Genomic DNA, 19,094 nt, shown 5'->3' with positions numbered 1-19,094 from the left:
TATTGAATTAAATCGCTGGAGCTTTGGACTCAGAAATCTGCTTTGCACAGGCTTCTTGGCTGTTTTATGCTTAGCGAAGCCAGGCCTGGACATCAGTGGCTTCATCCTCACCAGCCTCATCAAATGGGTCTTACTATTAATAATATAAATATTAGGCTGGTGCAAAGGTAATTGTACTTTTGGGATTAAAAGTAATGGCAAAAATTACCTGTGCTCCAACCAAATAGTTATAATTATTCTATCTACCAAGAATCTCTTATGAGCTACCTAAAAGATTATGTAGACCCCCTAATGAGTGTTTCTTATCATAGACCCAACTGGCATTTGAAGCGTAAGATAGTTTGTGGAGAATGCCCTGCAATCAGAGCTATCCACGTCCCTGCCCACTGCCCATTAAATGCCACTTGGTGTCCCTGTGATAACCAACACTGCCCTCAGACTTCCAAATGGCCTCAAGATGGCAGTGTTGCCCCTACTGGCTGACGAACTGTGGGGCTCATAATGTAGTCACTGACCACTGGATAAAAGTCAGGAAGCCCATGACCTAGCACTTCTCTGACTGGGCAGGTTCCTGTGTCCAGGTGGACTGCTTGGACCACTAATCTTCAAGTGATTTTCTGTGAGAAGTGATGAAATGACAGGAAGCTATGTCTTCTCCTTTGAATACTTATCTGATAGATGATAGGTAAGTAGGTAGGTTGGTAGATAGATAGAGTGGATAGAGTAGGTAGATGGATAGATATGATAGACAGACAGATAGATAGATAGACAGATAGATAGACAGATAGATGATAGAGTGTATAGATGGATAGATAGGGTGAGGGGATGAATTGATAGATACAGATAGATGATAGATGGATAGATAACAGCGAGGGATACAGAACGATGTTAGATATATTGATAGATAAATAATAGGTAGGTAAATAGAGTAAATAGATAAATAGAGTGAATGGATAGATAGATAGATAGATAGATAGATACATAGATACATAGATACATAGATAATGGAGTGGATAGATGGAGAGATAGATAAGATAGACTGGTTGAGGGGATGAATTGATAAATAGAGTTAGATAGATGATAGATGGATAGATAGATAATAGAGAGGGATACAAAAAGATGTTAGATAGATAGATAATAGGTAGGTAGATAGAGTAAATACATAGAGTGGATGTATAGATAGATAGATAGATAGAGAGATAGATAGATAGATTAGATAGAGTGGGTGGATGGATAGATAGATAGAGAGAAAGATGGTAGATCAGACAGACAGATGAGAGATAGATATACAGAAAGATAGTAGTTAAACAGATAGATAATAGATACATACAAACACACATATACAAAGATAGAGATGATTTATAGATAGATAGATAGAGATAGAAGATAGATAGATGATAGATAGACAGATAGATAGATAGATAGATAGATAGATAGATAGATAGATAGATAGATAGATAGATAACTTGTTCAGTAATAGACAAAAGGAAAACAGCCTTGAACTGAGTCTGACTCTTTCTTGCCAATCTTCAAAACCAGCCACAGCTTCTCTTTGGTTTGTTTTGTTTTACTGAATTTACTGACAGAAAATAAAGACATGCAGTGCAATAGCCAAGCAGCCTCATCCCAAGTGCGTCTCATTTTAAATCGAGAGTGCTACTGCTGCCAACTGGCTCTGGGATCCAGGAGGTCAGAGACTGACAACAAAGAAGTACACATCACAGGCTTGCAGTACCTTCTGTTCTCCCTACTCTGTTGGAGCTGTCCCAGGTACCAGCCTCAGGCTCCAGATTTTGTGGTTCTATCTAATATATGTCTTTCCCTCTAGGACTCACCATTTGCCCTGAAAACCAAATTATCTGGATAAGGCATGAATTTTTGGCCTAACTCTTGCCAGTCACATTCCTGGTGACTGGAATGTTTCTCCTGCACCTCTGTCCATGGGCTACGATCTTACATTACGTAGAAAGAACTCCCAAAAGAGGTCTTCGCCCCGGGCTTCTGAGTGGCTGCTAACAGAATTTACAACTGCTAGGATTTGTTCCCACAACATAGATATTTGTCTGATTAATACTGGATCCTGACAGAGTGTGTAGAATCTGCAACATATACCATATTGCTGACTGCACAAGCCAGCTTCTTTGTCTCTTCAATTCCTGGCAGATATCCTAGAAAACAGGCCTTTTCCTTGTCTCCTCAGCTCTCCTGTGGGGTCACATAGGCTACACATGCCCTGCTACAATTCCTGCCCAGAAAGAACAAGGATTATTGAAGAACAGCTCAAGAGGTACGGCAAGGTACTTGCTCTCCAGGAAGTCCTCGGCCCCACCCTGACAACCCTGCCTGTGGATACTGTCACAACAATTGATAGTAAAGCACACAGGCTGCTTCAGTTCAGGAGACACACGTCTTGGCCAGAGGATGGGGCTGTAGGCTTCCTACACCTGTAAGGAGCCATGTACTCATTTAAGCAAGAAATGCTTAGTCAATCTGGAAAAAAATTCAGTTCCAGAAGCACGCACTACATGGATTCATTACAAGCAACAAACCGTCCCCAGAAGAGAGCAAGTTTTACAATAAGGCAGGAAACTGAGAGGTAAAAGCAAAGTTGAGAAACCCAAGGAATGATGGGGCTTGGGGCAGGACTTATAAGTGTGAAGATGGAGAAACCTGTTCACAGGGAAAAAGGAAAGATATACAAAGAAAAAGACCTAGTCGGTCTTCGAGGGTTGAAGACTGTTTAAAAGGGATAACCAAGGCAACAACAATAAGTATACCAGTTCAGAGAAAAGATACCACTTCTAGGAGGTATCACCCAGTGGAAATTTCCTAGGCCTCTGGAGTCTGACAGCTTTGGAATTGAAATCAACACTATGTCACCTAAAACTGTGGACAAATTATTTAAGCTCCTGGTTTTAAATCTCAAAGATAATAATACATATCTACATCCCAGTGGCCAGTAAAGTATTACTACATATAAAGTAATGGGCACAGACTGACATCCAAGACACATCCCCTAAGTATTTCTCCTTGCCAAGCCCATGTCCACAATACAGGCATCTCCACAATCGCAGGATCGGCTGCCCCTGCCTACAAACCCTGACTCCACCCAAATTTAAAAAGATTCTTTTACCTCCAGTTGACTGTCCCAGTCTAGAGACCCATTCACAAAAACATCAGGAAAATCAGGCCAGACCTATGGAGAGGAACACGGTCAATAGCAATGCACTAGACAATTTCCCTTACATAGTATTTCCTAAGAAATTATTATATAAACCATGCTCCTAGAAGCAACAATACTTTGATTATCATGTAGGATTGATGTAAAAGAAAACTGAATTCCATAACACGTTACATTATTTTAAACATCGTTAATTGTATCAACAAATATTGATGGAGAAAAGGAGAGCTTCTGACCTCAGAGCTCAAATAGAAAAGGCCAAAAACAACATACACAGGCATGTGACCCACTAACAGTGACCCACCCTCAGGCTAGGGACTAGTGGATCATCGCTTAGGATTATACCTTTCCCCAGACAATGTCTCCATCATTTGGGTATTTGATGAAGACGTCATCCTCCATGCCCCGAGTGAAGGCAGGATAGGGCTGTGTCTCATTGCCAGAAATGGCTGGATCCTGAAATCAAAGCATAAGTCAGTTGGGAAAACCAAAGCTACAGAATGAGGAGAAACAGAATAAAGGAGAACTCCTCCAGGGTGAACTCGCTGGCTTCTACCTGAACGGTAGAGTTTCTGTGAGTCCTGGGAAATACACATTTCTTAGTGCACTTCAATTTATCTACTTGCAACATGGAAATAAAGTATAACACTTTCTCCAACAAAGCCCATACCTGCTCCCAAGCAGAACGCACACATTCACATCAGGACTAACCAGAATGAGGATGACTCGCATCCCATCAGCCTTCATGCGATTGATCAGAGCTGGAAAACCAGCAAACTTGGGGCTGAGGGTGAAGTCCAGCTGCCGCTCCATGTAGTCGATGTCTGAGTACTGCACGTCCTGCGGGAGGACACGGGGAGCTGAGTGGCTGCTGCTATACACACTCAAGCTTTACAGGAGAACAACCCTCTACCACCCATGGTGGAATTCCAGACAGATTCTTGTTGATGCTTTCAAATCCCAGCTCTGACATTTGTTAGGTACAGGTGCTGGGAAATTCACTTAATTTTTAAAATGTTCAATGATCAAATAGAAAAAAACCTTAAGTCAGCACAAAATAGGATGAGAATACCTCTCTAACATGGCTATTCTGAGGATAAATAAGAACACTGGATTGGACAGTGCTTTGTAAACTGCCACTATCAGGAGTGAGTGTGATGACCTCCCCCAAGAGGCTGCCCCTGGTATCAGTGGTTCATGCTTAGAAAAAATACTGTTAACTACCCAGGGCTAATACAATGTGGATGGTAAATCTACTGCAAAACAAATCAAAACAAAGCAACAATATATAGTTGCTTGGAATACCCAATCTTGAGGGAAATCAGACACAACACTCTTCTGGAGAATGAAATATTGCATTTCACTATCCACTAATGGAAACACTATGTTCCACTAATGGAGCTATTGTAAAACAAGAGAAATGTAGAATAAAATTAGATATGCGATGGTACATTGGATCAGTTCTCTGATGACTGGATCCCCTCTCATCCTCCAGTGAAGGATAAGGTTTATTTCTTTATGTATGTCCTCTGGAACGCATCCCAGGATCCGTGTATTCCATCAGTGATTAGCTCGGAGCCGATGGGACACTGTGCTATAGCACCAGGGCTGCAGGAACTGAGGTCGTATCCACATATACAATGGTCTGACTGTTTGGGGTTAGTTTTTTTCAGGAATTAAGTAAAAGAACTGTGGATATTATTTATTCTTATGGAAACAAGGACGTTTTGACTAAATGTTTTGAAGTCATGTGAAAGAAATGGAAGGAAGCATGAGATAGCAGAAGGAGCCCTGGAGCCAGCCTATCTCCCACTCTGGGAAATCACAGTGAGTCTTGAGCTATCATCTCTAGAAGATGGAAACAAGGGCCCTTACCTCTGTTAATGTGCTGGGGTGAGGCTAACTGTGATACTGTCTGAAAAAGAACATTATGTCTCTATAGAGTCCCACAAACATTAGACAAAAGAACCCAGACACAGAGGCACCTGGCTTAGTTATGAAACTCCAGAGCCATGACTGAGAACGTACATAAGGGATCTGGGCAGCCACCATCTCATCATACAAGCTGGCGATCTCAGAGTCGTTCTGGTAGCCATAGCGACACAGCTGGAACCCCAAAGACCAGTAAGGTACCATCACAGGCCGGCCAATCAACTAGAAAATAGACAGAAAATATTAGTCCTCAGAACAGAGACACCAGATTGAAGTTTTACATCAAGTAATAAGAATATTTTTTCATGCCCCAAGCTAGACAACTAACTAATTGAATTCCACATCAAAACTGACAGGATATAGATCCACTAGGATACTTGGAGAAAGCTTTCTGCTAGACTTGAGCTCCTTCTTAAAAATCCTGGAAAAGCTGATTTTACTCCATTCCTAGAGACACTGTAGGTAATGGTTAAGATGCCCAGATTCAGAGGCAACTGGTTAAGATGCTAATGCCTGGCTTAGCATACAGGCTCCAGTCCTGCTAGTTGTGTGACTTTAGGCAAAAATTAGGTAACCTCTTAGTGCTTCAGTTTCTTCATCTGTAAATAAGGGTATAATAATAGCATCTGCCTCATAGTCCTTTTGTGAGGACTGAATGAGTTATTAGGTGCGAAGTGCTCTACCATGCAGCAAGCAATAAATCAGTGATGTGCAGTAGGTAGTACATAAGTGTTTGCTGCTGCCAAAATCAACACAGTCACCAGCACCATCACTATTTTCACCATCACCACCACTACCACCATCATGTCCTCCAGCACCATCATTACCATCATCATTATCCTTCACTACCATCACCACCACCTCACTACCGCCCCCACCACCATCCCCACCATCACCACTATCATCACAACCACTATCACCACTATCATCACAACCACTATCACCAACATCACACTCCTCACACCATCCCACTGTCAGCACCACCACCACCACCACCATCATCATCACCAGCACTACCACAAACACCAAAACCACACCCACCATCATCAGTATTATCATAAATACTACCATCATCACACTCCTACCACCCCACTGTCACCAGCACCACCACCATATCCACCACCACCATCACCGTCAAACACCAACCATCACCACCATCATCACCATTACCAGCATCACCAAGACACCCATCACCACACCCCCACCACTATCATCACCATCACCAACACCACTACCACCACCATCATTATTACCATTCCCACATCACTATCACCACCGTCACCCGCTACCACCATCATCACCATCACCACCACCATAACCACAAATACCACCACCATCACACTACTATCACTACCATCACCACCACTAGTACCACTATTACTTCTGCTACTCTGCAATGCTTACTGAGGCTATAAATTTAATGTGATTAGAATGTATTTATTTTTCCTTATTCTATAATCTCTCTCCAAGTAAGACCAATATTTCCAGTTATCATCTGAGAGTTATACTAATGGATGTGGGCTCTGGCACCCAGAATGTGCTGTATAAGTACTTGATAAACAATTGGACTTCCCCCTACCTCAGTGTACTGCTGGGTCACAAGCTCTGGAGTCGGCCCCAAGAACACATAAAAGTCCAGAACTCCCCCTGTGGTGCGGTATGTCAAGGCAGGCAGGGGCTGGAACGTCACATCTGAAAATGAAGAGAAACGCCAAGCCAGATGGAAACCTTCCACGTCACGAATCACCCCTGACATCTACACATTCTCCATCTTCCTGCACCCTCCCTATCATAGAGTGGTAAGAGCAGGCATTTTCTATCATACTCACACAGAACTAAAGAAGTTCAGTGGAAGTCTACAGGTCCCATTCCTGGGTTTGTTTCCTTTGGGTGTACTTTACTATATTTTGTCATTCTACTCTTGAAATTATTTTTACATTTCAACTTTTATCTTGGATAAGGAGGTACACGTTCATGTTTGTTACATGGGAATATTGCATGATGCTGAGGTTTGGGGTATGAATCCTGTCCCCCAGATAGCAAACATAGTACCCGATAGGTAATTTTTCAACATACCATACACCCTCATACCTCCAGACTAACTTCTCTAACCCATAGTTTTACCCTAATTCAAATTATATAACTGGCTCCCACGAGCTGACTTCCAAGATATTTGGGACCCATGTGGTTTTAATATGACTTCTTATGTGATTTTTACCAAGATGAGAGTTGGGTTAAATCCTGTTATCACATGATACTAGACTGAAATAAACAGAAAGGCTAAACACACACACAAAAATAAACAGCAATGCCTGTTAAATGAAAATTTTGAATTCAAGGAACAGTTACGCTGAACACATTCTAAAATGACTCAAGCATGATTGGTACCCCCCAAAATAAGGGAGGTGCTGGATGGCCTTACCCATGGCATTGCTGTTCAGCAGGAGCACTCCATGGGCACTGCCATCCTCCTCCAGCCCCATGTAGTAGGGGTGGACACCATAGGAATTCTTCTTGTACTGGAGAGTCATGGGGAGAAGCAGTAGGAGTTTAAGAGAAATTATGCCTGAGAAAGAAACTCAACAAAAATGTGCTTGCTAACATGGCTCTAGTTTTCTCCATGAAATCAATCAAACACATGAAACAAAGAGCCTAAGAATTGGCCCACGCGCCTAAAAGCAGAATGAGATGTCCAGCTGGAGTTTGGGAAGATGAAGCCCAAAGCCTGAGCAATGTGGGTGGAGAGAAGCAGAGACACAGATCCCAAATGCTCTGTCCTTACCCCTGGGGGCTGGTCTCGGGAGAACATCCCCCAAGTGTGCCACTCCAAGTCTCTCCTATAGGACGTATGCTCAGTTTCCCCAAAGCCGTAGAGGTACTTGGAGGGAAGGCGGGTGGAGATGCGGATAAACATGTCATTGAAGGTGAGGCCAAGGAGCTGAGAGTCCCAACTGAAACACAAAAAGGCAGATTTGAAACAGAAAATGGGCTTTTCTCTTTGCTTCCAGCAGCTGACTTTTCAAGGACAACAGAATGCTTGATTCCTACCCAGAACCTGTTCATCTCCCAAACAAAACAGAAACTCAATTTGATTAAAATATCATAGATATCCTCGCTAAAAGCCCAGCAGTTCTTCTTCATTCATCTGTTTCCCACTCTCACTGCCTCCTTTCAGTGGTCCTCTACAATACAAATCCAAGCACTCCTCACCATCACAGCTGGGACCACTCCACACCAGCACCGCCTTCCACCCTTGCACCCCTCAGTGCCTTTTCTACATAGCACTCAAAGTGATATTTACTTATTATTTGTTGTCATGAGAAGAGAAACCTCAGCTGCCTATAAGGAGCAGCACCTAATCCAGAGAAATCACCCCATAAATATTTGTTAGATGAATCCTCAGGCACGCTCAACTCCCTCAGTAATTATTTCCAGAATGCTAAGGATTCCCTGTAAGAACAGGTCTGAAGGAAACAACTCATCTACGCATCTGGAAGTGGACAATGTGATGTTTTGAACCAAGATACATCCAAGGACAATGGAACTGGCAGGAAGGCACGGGTAGCCATCAAATTCTAAGTCACACTAGAAGCCACTCACATTATAGTGCCTGTACTCTTCCGGCGTATTTCAATCCCAAATGGATTCTTCTTAATGAGGACATCATAGAGTTGACCCTCAGGGGTGCTGGATGGCACCCTGGGTATGTTCAGAGGGACTGGAACTTCATACCGATTGTTGTTGGGATCATAAATCTAGGCCAGAGGAAATCGATTTTAAGCAAGAATAGTGCTCTTCAAACCTATACCCTTAGCAGAACATTTTTTACTTTTGGACAAAAGTTCAGATGCTATGTTTCTGTCTTCTTTAAGTTTATGATATCTGAGATTTAACTAATATATAAAATAACAATGTCAGATTTAACTTTTTTTCTATCATTTCTCAGTATTAAGGCCTCTAATACATTAATATACTCAATGGGACATTGGTGCTAACATGGACAATCATTCTGAAACCAGAGTGGTATTTATGAATATGTTACTTGTTATTTTCTGTGGGTATGTGAGTATATATAAATACCTTAAGACTTTTCTGAATTGAAAAAAAACCTATCTCTCCAAAATGAAATCTATTTGATTACAGAATGTGCTTGCTGAAAGTGGTACTAAACTGATTCATGAGTACCTACTACATCCCTGCCTGACACTGCACAAGACACTAGGGATGTGAGCTGAATAAGGCAGTGTTATGGTTTTACAAAATTCACATGCAAATGAGAAGTGAAAGAGATGAGCTCACAGCACCTGGGTGATGTGTGCTAAGGGAGAGCTATGTAGAAGTGCTATGAGATTCTAGAGAAGGAAATGCCTAACATTGCTTCTGGGAGACTGAGATGGTCTCCCAGGAGAAATATGGTGTAGAGTATTAAAGGCTTGCTAGTCATTAACCAAACAAACAAAGGAGATCAAATCATTCTGGTGAAGAATAACAACCACAAAGGCAGAGAGAATTAAAGTGGGGCAGAAAGAGGCAAATATTTGGAAAGACCTACTGTATGGTCAAGAGGTAGAGGAGGCAACGGTCAAGGCTAGAACTCCAAGGAAGTTCATTCACTTCAAACCCATTAGGTGCCTACAACATGCTAGTGCTATGATGAGCGTACAAACATACAACAGCATCATCCCTGCATTACAGGATGTACAAAAACTCAGAATTCGGGTTGATGTCAGATTGTAAAGAAATTTTCAGGAAATGTCATAACATCCTGATCACTTTCACTTACTCTGTCAATTACACTACAGTGCTAACTATCTGCCAGCCTCTGTATTAGACTTCAGAAGCACAAAGAGGGAAGGGCACATTCCCGTTCTTGAGAAGATTAGTTTAATAGAGAAGCAGACATAACAGCTAGTCCCTCCCTAGTCCTTAAATGCAATTAAATCCTGGAAAGAAATGAAATCACCGCACATTGGTGGCTATTTTATACATATCTCAAATTCAGTATACCAAACTGAACATATCATCTTACATTGATCAAGCACAAAGCTTTTCAGTACTCCCATTCCGGTTGATGTTAGCACCATCCATATTAAGTTGCAAGATACCAACACGGTCATCATTCTTGATGCTTCCCTCTCCATTGTCGCCTGCTTTCAATCCAGCACCAGACCGTGTAACCCAACTTCCTGAATCTCACACAGCTGCACTGTTCCCACCTTCCTTCCAGTATCTAGTCCAAACCTAAGCCCTCACCTGACCTGCCTAACTGGGAGACTCCCAGCTTGTCTCTCTATACTCACTCTTGCTCTCCCAATCATTTTCCTAACAGTAGCCACAGTAATCTTTTCCAAATGAATATTAGGACAGGTCTCATTGTTCCCTCAATGATTTCTCAATGCTCTTTGGATAATAATCTAGTCTAGTGTAGCATGATTAACTTATTTTAGGGTTCTGTGACCTGAACCAGAAAAAGATAAGGGAACTGAAAAGGGTCTAATCACTACCTGATACATGTACTGTGTTTACCTTGAACTGTAGCATTTCATTCTTATGGTAAGTGACATCCAGGCGAAGGGAGTTCACGGGCGTGGAGGGGAAGGCACTGGCATAAACAGAAGACTTTAAGGAGATGTCAGCTGTGGCCCCGTGGGAATTATACTGAACATCACTGACAGAGTATAGGTCATTGACAAAATAGCAAAAAGGGACTCCAGAAGAATTGGATGCCTGAAAAGTAAGGCCAAAGTCATGGATCAGCACAGTGTGTGATCTTAAAGTTCTCTAACCTAAACAGCATTAGGAAAGTCATTTTAGATGACGATAAAACCAACCTATCACTTATCACTTGGCAATAACATAAATTTAAATTCCTGGTCTCCAAGCAAAATATTCATTTTAAAAAGTTTTGCACTTGTCCCTACCTACTCGTCACATCCAGATCCAGTCCCTTAGGAAGTCCTTTCTATGGATTTCAAGTAGTTATGTAAGTACCACTGCTATGCTTAAGAAACTATAGATTAAGTGTGGAGATTTTCATGCACAGGAACCCCAACAGCATGGTTACCTCCCAGATACAGCCACGGGCAGTGCAGTTTTCTACAGAAGCACCATTCTCATCAGGGTAACAGTCTATTTTTTCTTCATCCCTTATCCTTATGCTCCACTCCACTGTGTATGCTTCTCCCAGGAAAAGATTGATGTCTGTGATAATGGCGACCTGTAGGAATGTGGAAATCACAAGGAAATTCATCTTTGGGAGAAAGGCCTTGCAAGATCTAAGACTTTATTATTTATTTTTTGGAAAAACAAATAGACATCAGTCCAGACTTTCAACCATCCAAGCAACATATCACTTTAGCTTATAAGAAGAGAACTGTACAGCGGGAGAATCTATTTAGCAGCAACAGGTCAAACGTCTCCAATCTAGCAGAATCTTGTACATAGCATAATGAAAACAATTAGGTCAAATAAAACCTGTCGCGATCACCCCTTATTCTTTTCTACCCTGACTCCTCTTAGCCCTCTGTGTCTTGTCAGGAAGTGTGTCTTCTGCACTTCCTCTTCAGCATGACACATGGTGTCATCCCAAAGTGAGCTGATCCTCTTGCTCTCCAGTCCCCAAACCAGCATCCCCCATTGGCATGGAGTGGTAGAAAGAACACAGCAATAAGAATCATATGACCTAGTTATCATGCCCACATTTCTGTAGTATATTGGACAAATGATTTCTTTTTTTAATTTTTAATTTTAATGAGTATATAGTAGGTATACATATTTATGGAGTATATGAAATATTTTGATTCAGGCAAACAATGAATAATAATCACATCAGGGTAAATTGGGAATTCTAATTCATTTCTTTGAATTTCAATTTTGGCAACAGCAAAATTGAGAGGTGGAAATAAAATCACATTTCTTTCCACTTCTAACATCCCAGTGTCTTTATTTCTCTAAGCATAAAGGCTGCAAATTTGAAACCTTCCTTGAAACCCATTAATTCAAATATTTAATATTTTCCACATATTTTTCTTATCTTTGACGATTCTCTAGACAGCACTTCCCAAGTTAAAGTTCTCACACGTCTGGAGTAATAAAATCACATTCTAAGGATTATCATCCTTCTCCCAGTTTCCTCTCAATCTAAACCATCTTGTACTTCCCTGTTCTACTAGTCCCCACCCCCCACTCCCACTCCCAACAATGCTCACACACAGTAGCACAGCCGTCATTCAAGGATCAATAAAAGACTCCTTGAGAATTAAATCAAGTCGGTACCTAACACCCTCCAAAGCCTGACCACAAGTTTCATATCCAAACTGGCCTTTTTCAAATACCAAATCTTATTTATGCTAGTCAGACAAAATTCACAGTCTAATAATGTGAGGCTATTTCCCACCTTCCAACTTTGCTGTTCCTGTGTCTCATCATAATTATTCTATTTTTGGGAAAAGCAAGTGAAACCAGCTAGAGAGATGGGAACACTGATAGGCAGAGAAGGGAATAAGAAGAAAAATACCCAACTCATTCTAGCTCTGGTCACCTCATTTTTTTCCCTAGCCCTCTCACTTCCCCAAAACAGGCCTCAAAGGTGCTCTGGTCCTTCAGGGACCCATGCAAACTTAGCAAGAAGGAACATCATGGTGCTATGGAGAATAATGGGGTTTTTACCTTCAGATTAGAATCATAAGTGACTGTAGGAGAAGTCTGACTTGGGACACCATTGTGTTTCACTGTAACATTTCCAGGTTCCTCCGTCCCAAGAATTTTAATCTCATTGAATACTAAATTATTGGGGTCCTTGTAGGTTGATTGTGAAATATTCACCTCCAAGCGGTTCTGCAAAACAATGAAGTCCAATTATGCATAAAGGTATGCCTGTAATACACAGATTCTCAAGTCACTCAAATATTCCATTCCAGACTGGATACCCCAACTGCCCTGAATGCCTCTCTGTTTTCTCTACTAGTGTGTGCTCAAGAAGTACAACATTATTTTGATAATCCTCTAATTTGATACAATCATAAAAACACACACATATTTAAAAACTGTATTTAGAGACACTACTTGCTATATTCATGCCTCCTTTTGAAAACATCGATCAAATCATAAATAGAAATCTGCTCACCTAGAGCCAATAATGCATATAAAGTTACAAATATAATCACACATATACAACATACACAAGCACAGATGTGCTAATGATCAGTCCAAAGCCCACACCTAAGATTCATAAAAAGATGCTACTCACTTGAGTGACAGAAAACTCACATAAAAGATACACTTTATTGGCCACAGTATCTGAAAGTGAGAGAAAGACAAGTCAGATTCTGGCCTGCCCACCACAGAAGAACAGATTTCACACCACCACCCTTTTCGGCTACATCCTGATGTCACAAATGACAGTATTTCCTTTTCCTTATGGAAGAATAATATTCCATTGTATTCATTCATCCATGTACACTTAGAATGTTTCCATATCTTGGCTGTTGCAAATAATGCTGTAATGAATATGGGAGGAGTGACTGTATCTCTTAAGGATACTGGTTTCATGTCCTCTGGATATACACCCAGAAGTGGGATTTCATGGGATCGTATGGAAGTTCTGTTTTTCATTTTTTGAGGAACCTCCACACTATTTTCCATAAGGTTGTAACAATTTATATTCCCAACAAGAGTCTAAAAAATTCCATTTTCTCCACACCCTCGCCAGCACTTATCTCTTATCTTTTTTATGGTTTCCATGCTAACAGATGTGAGGTGATATCTCACGGTGATTTTTGATTTGCAATTTCTGTCATTTACTGATGTTGAGTATCTTTTCACATATCAGTTAGCCATTTGTATGTCTTCCTTGGAAAAACATCTGTTCAAGTCCTTCACCCACATTTTAATTGGGTCAATTGATCTTTTGCTACTGAGTTGCATGAGTTCCTTATTTTTTTTATATTAATCTCTTCTGAGATGTATGGTTTGTAAGCATTTTTATCCATTCTGTAGTTGGCCTTTTCACCTTCTCGATTGTTTCTTTTGCTGTGCAGGAGCCTTTAGGTGGATGTCGTCATGCCTGTTTACTTTTTGGCATTTTGCCTTTGCTTTTGGTATCATATCGAAAAGGTCATTGCCAAGACTACATCAAGGAGGTTTTCTGCTATGTTTTCTTCTAGGAGCTTCACAATTTTAGTCCTTACATTTAACTTTTTAATTTCTTTCTTCACAGTAGCCAAGTTATGAAAACAACCTAAGTATCTATCAGTGGATGAATAGATAAAGATGTTCTGGTACATATATACAGTAGAATATTTTTCAGACATAAAAAGAAGAACATTCTGCCATTTGCAACAGCATGAATGACTTAGGGGGATATTATACTAAGGGAAATAACCCAGAGACAGAAAGTCAAATACTGCATGGTCTCACATATATGTGGAATCTAAAAGAGTTCATCTCTTAGAAGTAGAGCCTACAAAGTTGTTCTTAGAGCCTGCGGGAGTAGAAAACGGGGAGATGATGGCCAAGGGTACAAACTTTCAGTTATTAGATGAATAAGCTCTAGGGATCCAGTCTGCAGCACTGGTGGTGATGGATATGTTCATTAAAATAGCTATGGTAATCATTATACTATGCATACACATATTAAATCCTCACATTGTCCACGTTAAATATATTCAATCTTTATTTGTCAAAAAAATATTTTACAACTAAATAAATAAATAACTTTTAATCTACATATTGGATTAGAGGGACAAGAGTTTCCAATCCAAGATATTGTTTTTCCTTCTCTTTCCTACTAGAACATTGCAAACATTCCCTTCCAAGGGCTTCCAAGGCATATGCTTCAAGGGAATCTATTTCCTAAACTTGATGCACAAGAATTGTTAGTACACTGGACCCAAAAATATGCTAAAATGTATGGCTAGATGAGTACACACTACAACACTATATTCTCACTGCCTCACTGGCAGGGGCATGATTTTTATATCATCAACATTTGCTCATAAGAACTTTGGGAGGAAGACATTAACATTTAATTAGGGAACAGTCTTGAAACCTCATCTAAGCACCCAATGACAATAAAATCTATAATAAAACCTATTATAGATATCACTGGTGAATGGGAGAAATATCAGAGATACAAATGTATTTTTCTTTCATCTGTAGTTCATCTACCACTATCCCTGAATGGTGCAACCAGAAACAAAATACTTAAGTGACTCTAGCTACTGTGCCTACTGAGATTTCTCCCACAGCTGAATGACCAGCAGGAGTGAAGGACCATAAGTCACAGGTGCAGGTTTGGAAACAGCAACATTATCGTAACAGCGCTCACCCTTTGTTTGCCCATCATCCCAGAAAAGTTCTCCTTTTGCTTCTTTGTTCTCATCTAGGGCAATGATAAGACCAAGAGGGTTCTTTCGACTGTGGGGAACAAGATTCAAGAGACAAAGACAGGAGTCAGAGAATTTTGCCAACTCAGCTGAGAATATTTCCATCAAATTTCAAACTGGAAAAGATACTAGCAGCAGATGGTTCTGTTTCTTGAGGTACAAACACAAAATCGACAGACGCATTTTTCTGTAATATCAACAGTGTCACAGGAGATAGAAACACCCCAAACATTGACAATAACATCTATGTTGGAGGCAAGAATTTAAGCACCAGAGGCACTGCAACAGCTCAAATAAAAGCTGCTTCTGCAACTACTACTTAGAATGCAGAGTATGAGAAGAGAAAGAAATCTTAGGCAATAACTGGCTCACTCAGATCACTTTAGCAATGATGCCCTCAGAACTGTCCAGTGCTGTGAGGAAGACACGTTTTCGCCTGCCTAAGGACCATTTATACTCAGAAAGCAACAACATACACTAAGGTCCATCTATTAAATGGTAACGTATCTGATTATTTATTATTAGTTTGTTTTGAAAGAAAATCAAATCATTCTAACGATCTACTTTAGCATTTAGAATAGGAAACACATTACTCAAAGATATGGTAGAGCAGATGGACGTAGAGAAACAAGGGGAGAGACAGCAATTTGTATTTGGAATCGCTCCTCACTCTGTCACTCTCTAGGCAACCTCTCAGTTTCCTGCTCTTCCTGTTCCTCCTCCGTCTATCACTGGGTTCACATTCTTCATTGTATTCTTCCACATTTCAGCCTTTCACTATGCGAGAGACTTAGTTTCCATTATCAACAAAATCATCTGCTTTCATTAAATATTCATGGATTGAGTAGCAGTCATTCTAGGAAGTCAGTGAGATACAAAAATTAATAAATCACAACTCCTGACCTGAATGACCTTAAATCTTATAGGAAAAATTAGGCACATTCACTAAAAACTGAAGGAGGACCGTGAAAACAACACAAAAGTTAAGATATTCTAGGAGTCCAGAACCACAGTTCCAGAAATATGGTAGACTGGATATTCTTCTGGAGACTTACCCAGTAAAATATTACCTGATCCTAGATAAATTACAACACAGATTCCTGTTAAAATGTTGTTGGATTTGCAAGAAAGTAAGGAATACGTTCAAGAGACCAAAACAATAACAGGGTAACAAAACACTGAACTAAAACTCAAAGGGTGCTTAGTAAGCAAAACCTAGAATGTCCGCGTGGCAAATTCCCACTCCATGTGGCAATCTTAAAACTGGGCTACTAAGCCTAGCGATCCAAGGTAGAGAGTGTGCACCTCTGATTCCCACATGAAGCCGGGATCCTTGAAGGAAGCTAACGTGATGCCAGTTAGAAGCAATTCTTGGCTTGCAAACAGAGGAGAAGGCAAATCACCTCTGGAGGAAGGAGACCCACATTTAGATGCTTAAGATGATCACAGTATGAAACAAAAAATCACCAAGCACACAAGCTAATAAGTCAACATAAAGGAAACTTAGCAAAAAAGAACTAATAATAGATTTAGATGGCCCTAAACACTTCAGATAATACAATTTTCAGGCACAGAGTATACAACTATTATTGAAATGCTAACACTGTTAAAGAAGAAAGACAAAATCATCTAAGGAGCAAAACAATATACATTACAAATGACCAGAAACTTGGAAGTGGCAGTGCTTCCTCTGCTGAAAGATTAGGGAAAGATTTCTTGCTGCTGAAATGTAAAGTTTCGTTTGGATCATTAAGAATGCACCAGGCAAAGATGTTGGAAAGGATAAATTCAAAAGCCCACATGCAGTAAAATACATGGGTACGTTTGGGAAATCGCCGGTTTTTTGGGATATCTCGTCTGTATGTACATGAAGGTGTGGCAGGCGACAAGAGTTGTTAAGGTAACGTGGAACCAGGTTGTGACTGGTTTTGAATACTCTATTAATGAAAGACTTTGGACTTCAAGCCTGGGAGCAACCAGTTGAGATTTTCATTTTGGAAAAATCAATTTGGTATCAGTGTGCAGAACAGCTTGAAGGTGAACAGCTAGAAAAAGGAAGCCAACTGGCATTGGATTTAGGGATATTCCCCATTAGTATCATACAAAGTCTACAATTTGAAAAATCAAAGCAGTAAGAGAGGTTCAAAAGAAAAGACAGGTTTCTGGCTTCCAAAGAACTCCTAGTCTATTAAAGACAAATAGGCTAATACTCTCAAAGGCACGAAGATATAAATGTGCACCTCTTTAGTACAGATGGAATCTATACTTTTGGAATCAATTGCGCATAAAGGAAAATTCAGTGACACAGAGTTTTGAGGTTTGCAGGAGGTAATTTTTGAATCCACTTTTGCATCACAAGAAAGAAATCTCTTAGCGGGAGAAAAGAAAGAGGAAGTTGAGATTCTAGGAGGGTGGAAAGTGGATCCTGACCCTCCTAAAATGAGAATGAGTGAGTCAAGAGTAAAGAAACATGGGTGGGCTGTGTGGCCAAGGCACATAGAGGCATCAACTAACCTGGTTTGCCCAGAATTGAGAAGCATCCCAAGAGGGGAGACTTCTGGTGCTAAAACTGCAACAGTCCTGGCAAACCAAGGAGGCTGATCACCTGGCTGTTAGCGTGTTTCAAAAACAAATTCAAAGGGTTTAAGGAAGGACATGAATTACAGTCTTTCAAAATCCATGGGATACAGTTCTAAACGAACAGCTTCTGAAAAACTCTTGTGAATTGTGGTTGCACCTATTTTGACTTCCGTGTCAGATGTGAGATTAAAAATATGACATTCTTAGACCTATCATCTCACTCTCTTAGACTTAAAAGAGTTTTTAATAACTAGACAAAGAGTATAGAGTCTGAAAAAGATTAAAACGCAAACAACAAAACAAAGAAAAAACAAGTGTTGAGTAGAATTGCATGAGGGCTTGAGAGTGATGCTTACATTTTGGTGGACTTCATTACAAATTGTTGAGCTAACTGACATGTAAAGGAAAACCTGAGTCCTGTCATTCACCTTAAGTGGGTGTTCAGTGCAGGCTCTTGCCAGGGCAGGATGTAGCCCCCACGGACATGAAGATTAATGTGGTCAAGAGGGGCTGGCAAGGTCTTCCACTCTCCTCTTGCATTAATATCCACACCCTGTGGGCAGAAGAAGGTAAGAGATGATGAAGGAGAGGACAGGCCCCTCCCTGAACAATGCATCCTACCAGACATCTTATCCTCCCCTCTGAACTTATGCCTGTTCATCACCCTTTGCAACATACCTGCCATTACCCATTCTGTATTCACACAGCGCTGCATGAAATCTCGCAAGGCTGCTATAATATCTTGTTAGGGTCTCTTGCCTTTGCTTCCACTGTACAAACTACATTTGCCTGATGTGTGACAGGAAGAGGTGCTACTCTCTCACCTGAATCAAAAACCTAACCTAAGGGACCATCCTTCCATCTTATATCTTCTCAACTAGAGCAGGGCTTTTCAGTCTCAGGACTATGGAGATTTGGGGCCAGACAATTCTCTGGTGATGGGGCTATCCTGTGCCTTTTGATATTTAGCAGAATCCTCAGATGTCAGCAGCATCGCCTCCTCACCCCCACCCTGT

The 19,094-nt window shown here is 40.7% G+C and overlaps 1 protein-coding gene across 1 annotated transcript in view; it reads right to left on the bottom strand.

The window, feature by feature from the left end:
• Positions 1–19,094, bottom strand: part of MGAM (maltase-glucoamylase) — a 175,180-nt gene that overhangs the window by 73,482 nt on the left and 82,604 nt on the right. Inside the window, exons 45-58 of the mRNA XM_054496215.2 lie at positions 18,507–18,631; positions 15,441–15,529; positions 13,362–13,411; positions 12,782–12,949; positions 11,178–11,330; positions 10,640–10,840; positions 8,714–8,868; positions 7,896–8,064; positions 7,536–7,632; positions 6,693–6,805; positions 5,210–5,335; positions 3,893–4,021; positions 3,527–3,637; positions 3,134–3,196 (exon numbers count right to left, since the gene is read on the bottom strand). Of these exons, the coding sequence (XP_054352190.1) occupies positions 3,134–3,196; positions 3,527–3,637; positions 3,893–4,021; positions 5,210–5,335; positions 6,693–6,805; positions 7,536–7,632; positions 7,896–8,064; positions 8,714–8,868; positions 10,640–10,840; positions 11,178–11,330; positions 12,782–12,949; positions 13,362–13,411; positions 15,441–15,529; positions 18,507–18,631 (1,749 nt within the window). The remainder of the gene's footprint in view (positions 1–3,133; positions 3,197–3,526; positions 3,638–3,892; positions 4,022–5,209; positions 5,336–6,692; positions 6,806–7,535; positions 7,633–7,895; positions 8,065–8,713; positions 8,869–10,639; positions 10,841–11,177; positions 11,331–12,781; positions 12,950–13,361; positions 13,412–15,440; positions 15,530–18,506; positions 18,632–19,094) is intronic.

The sequence above is a fragment of the Pongo pygmaeus genome, chromosome 6, assembly GCF_028885625.2.
Source record: "Pongo pygmaeus isolate AG05252 chromosome 6, NHGRI_mPonPyg2-v2.0_pri, whole genome shotgun sequence".
Classification (NCBI taxonomy): Eukaryota; Metazoa; Chordata; class Mammalia; order Primates; family Hominidae; genus Pongo; species Pongo pygmaeus.
This window is presented reverse-complemented; position numbering and strand designations above follow the sequence as displayed.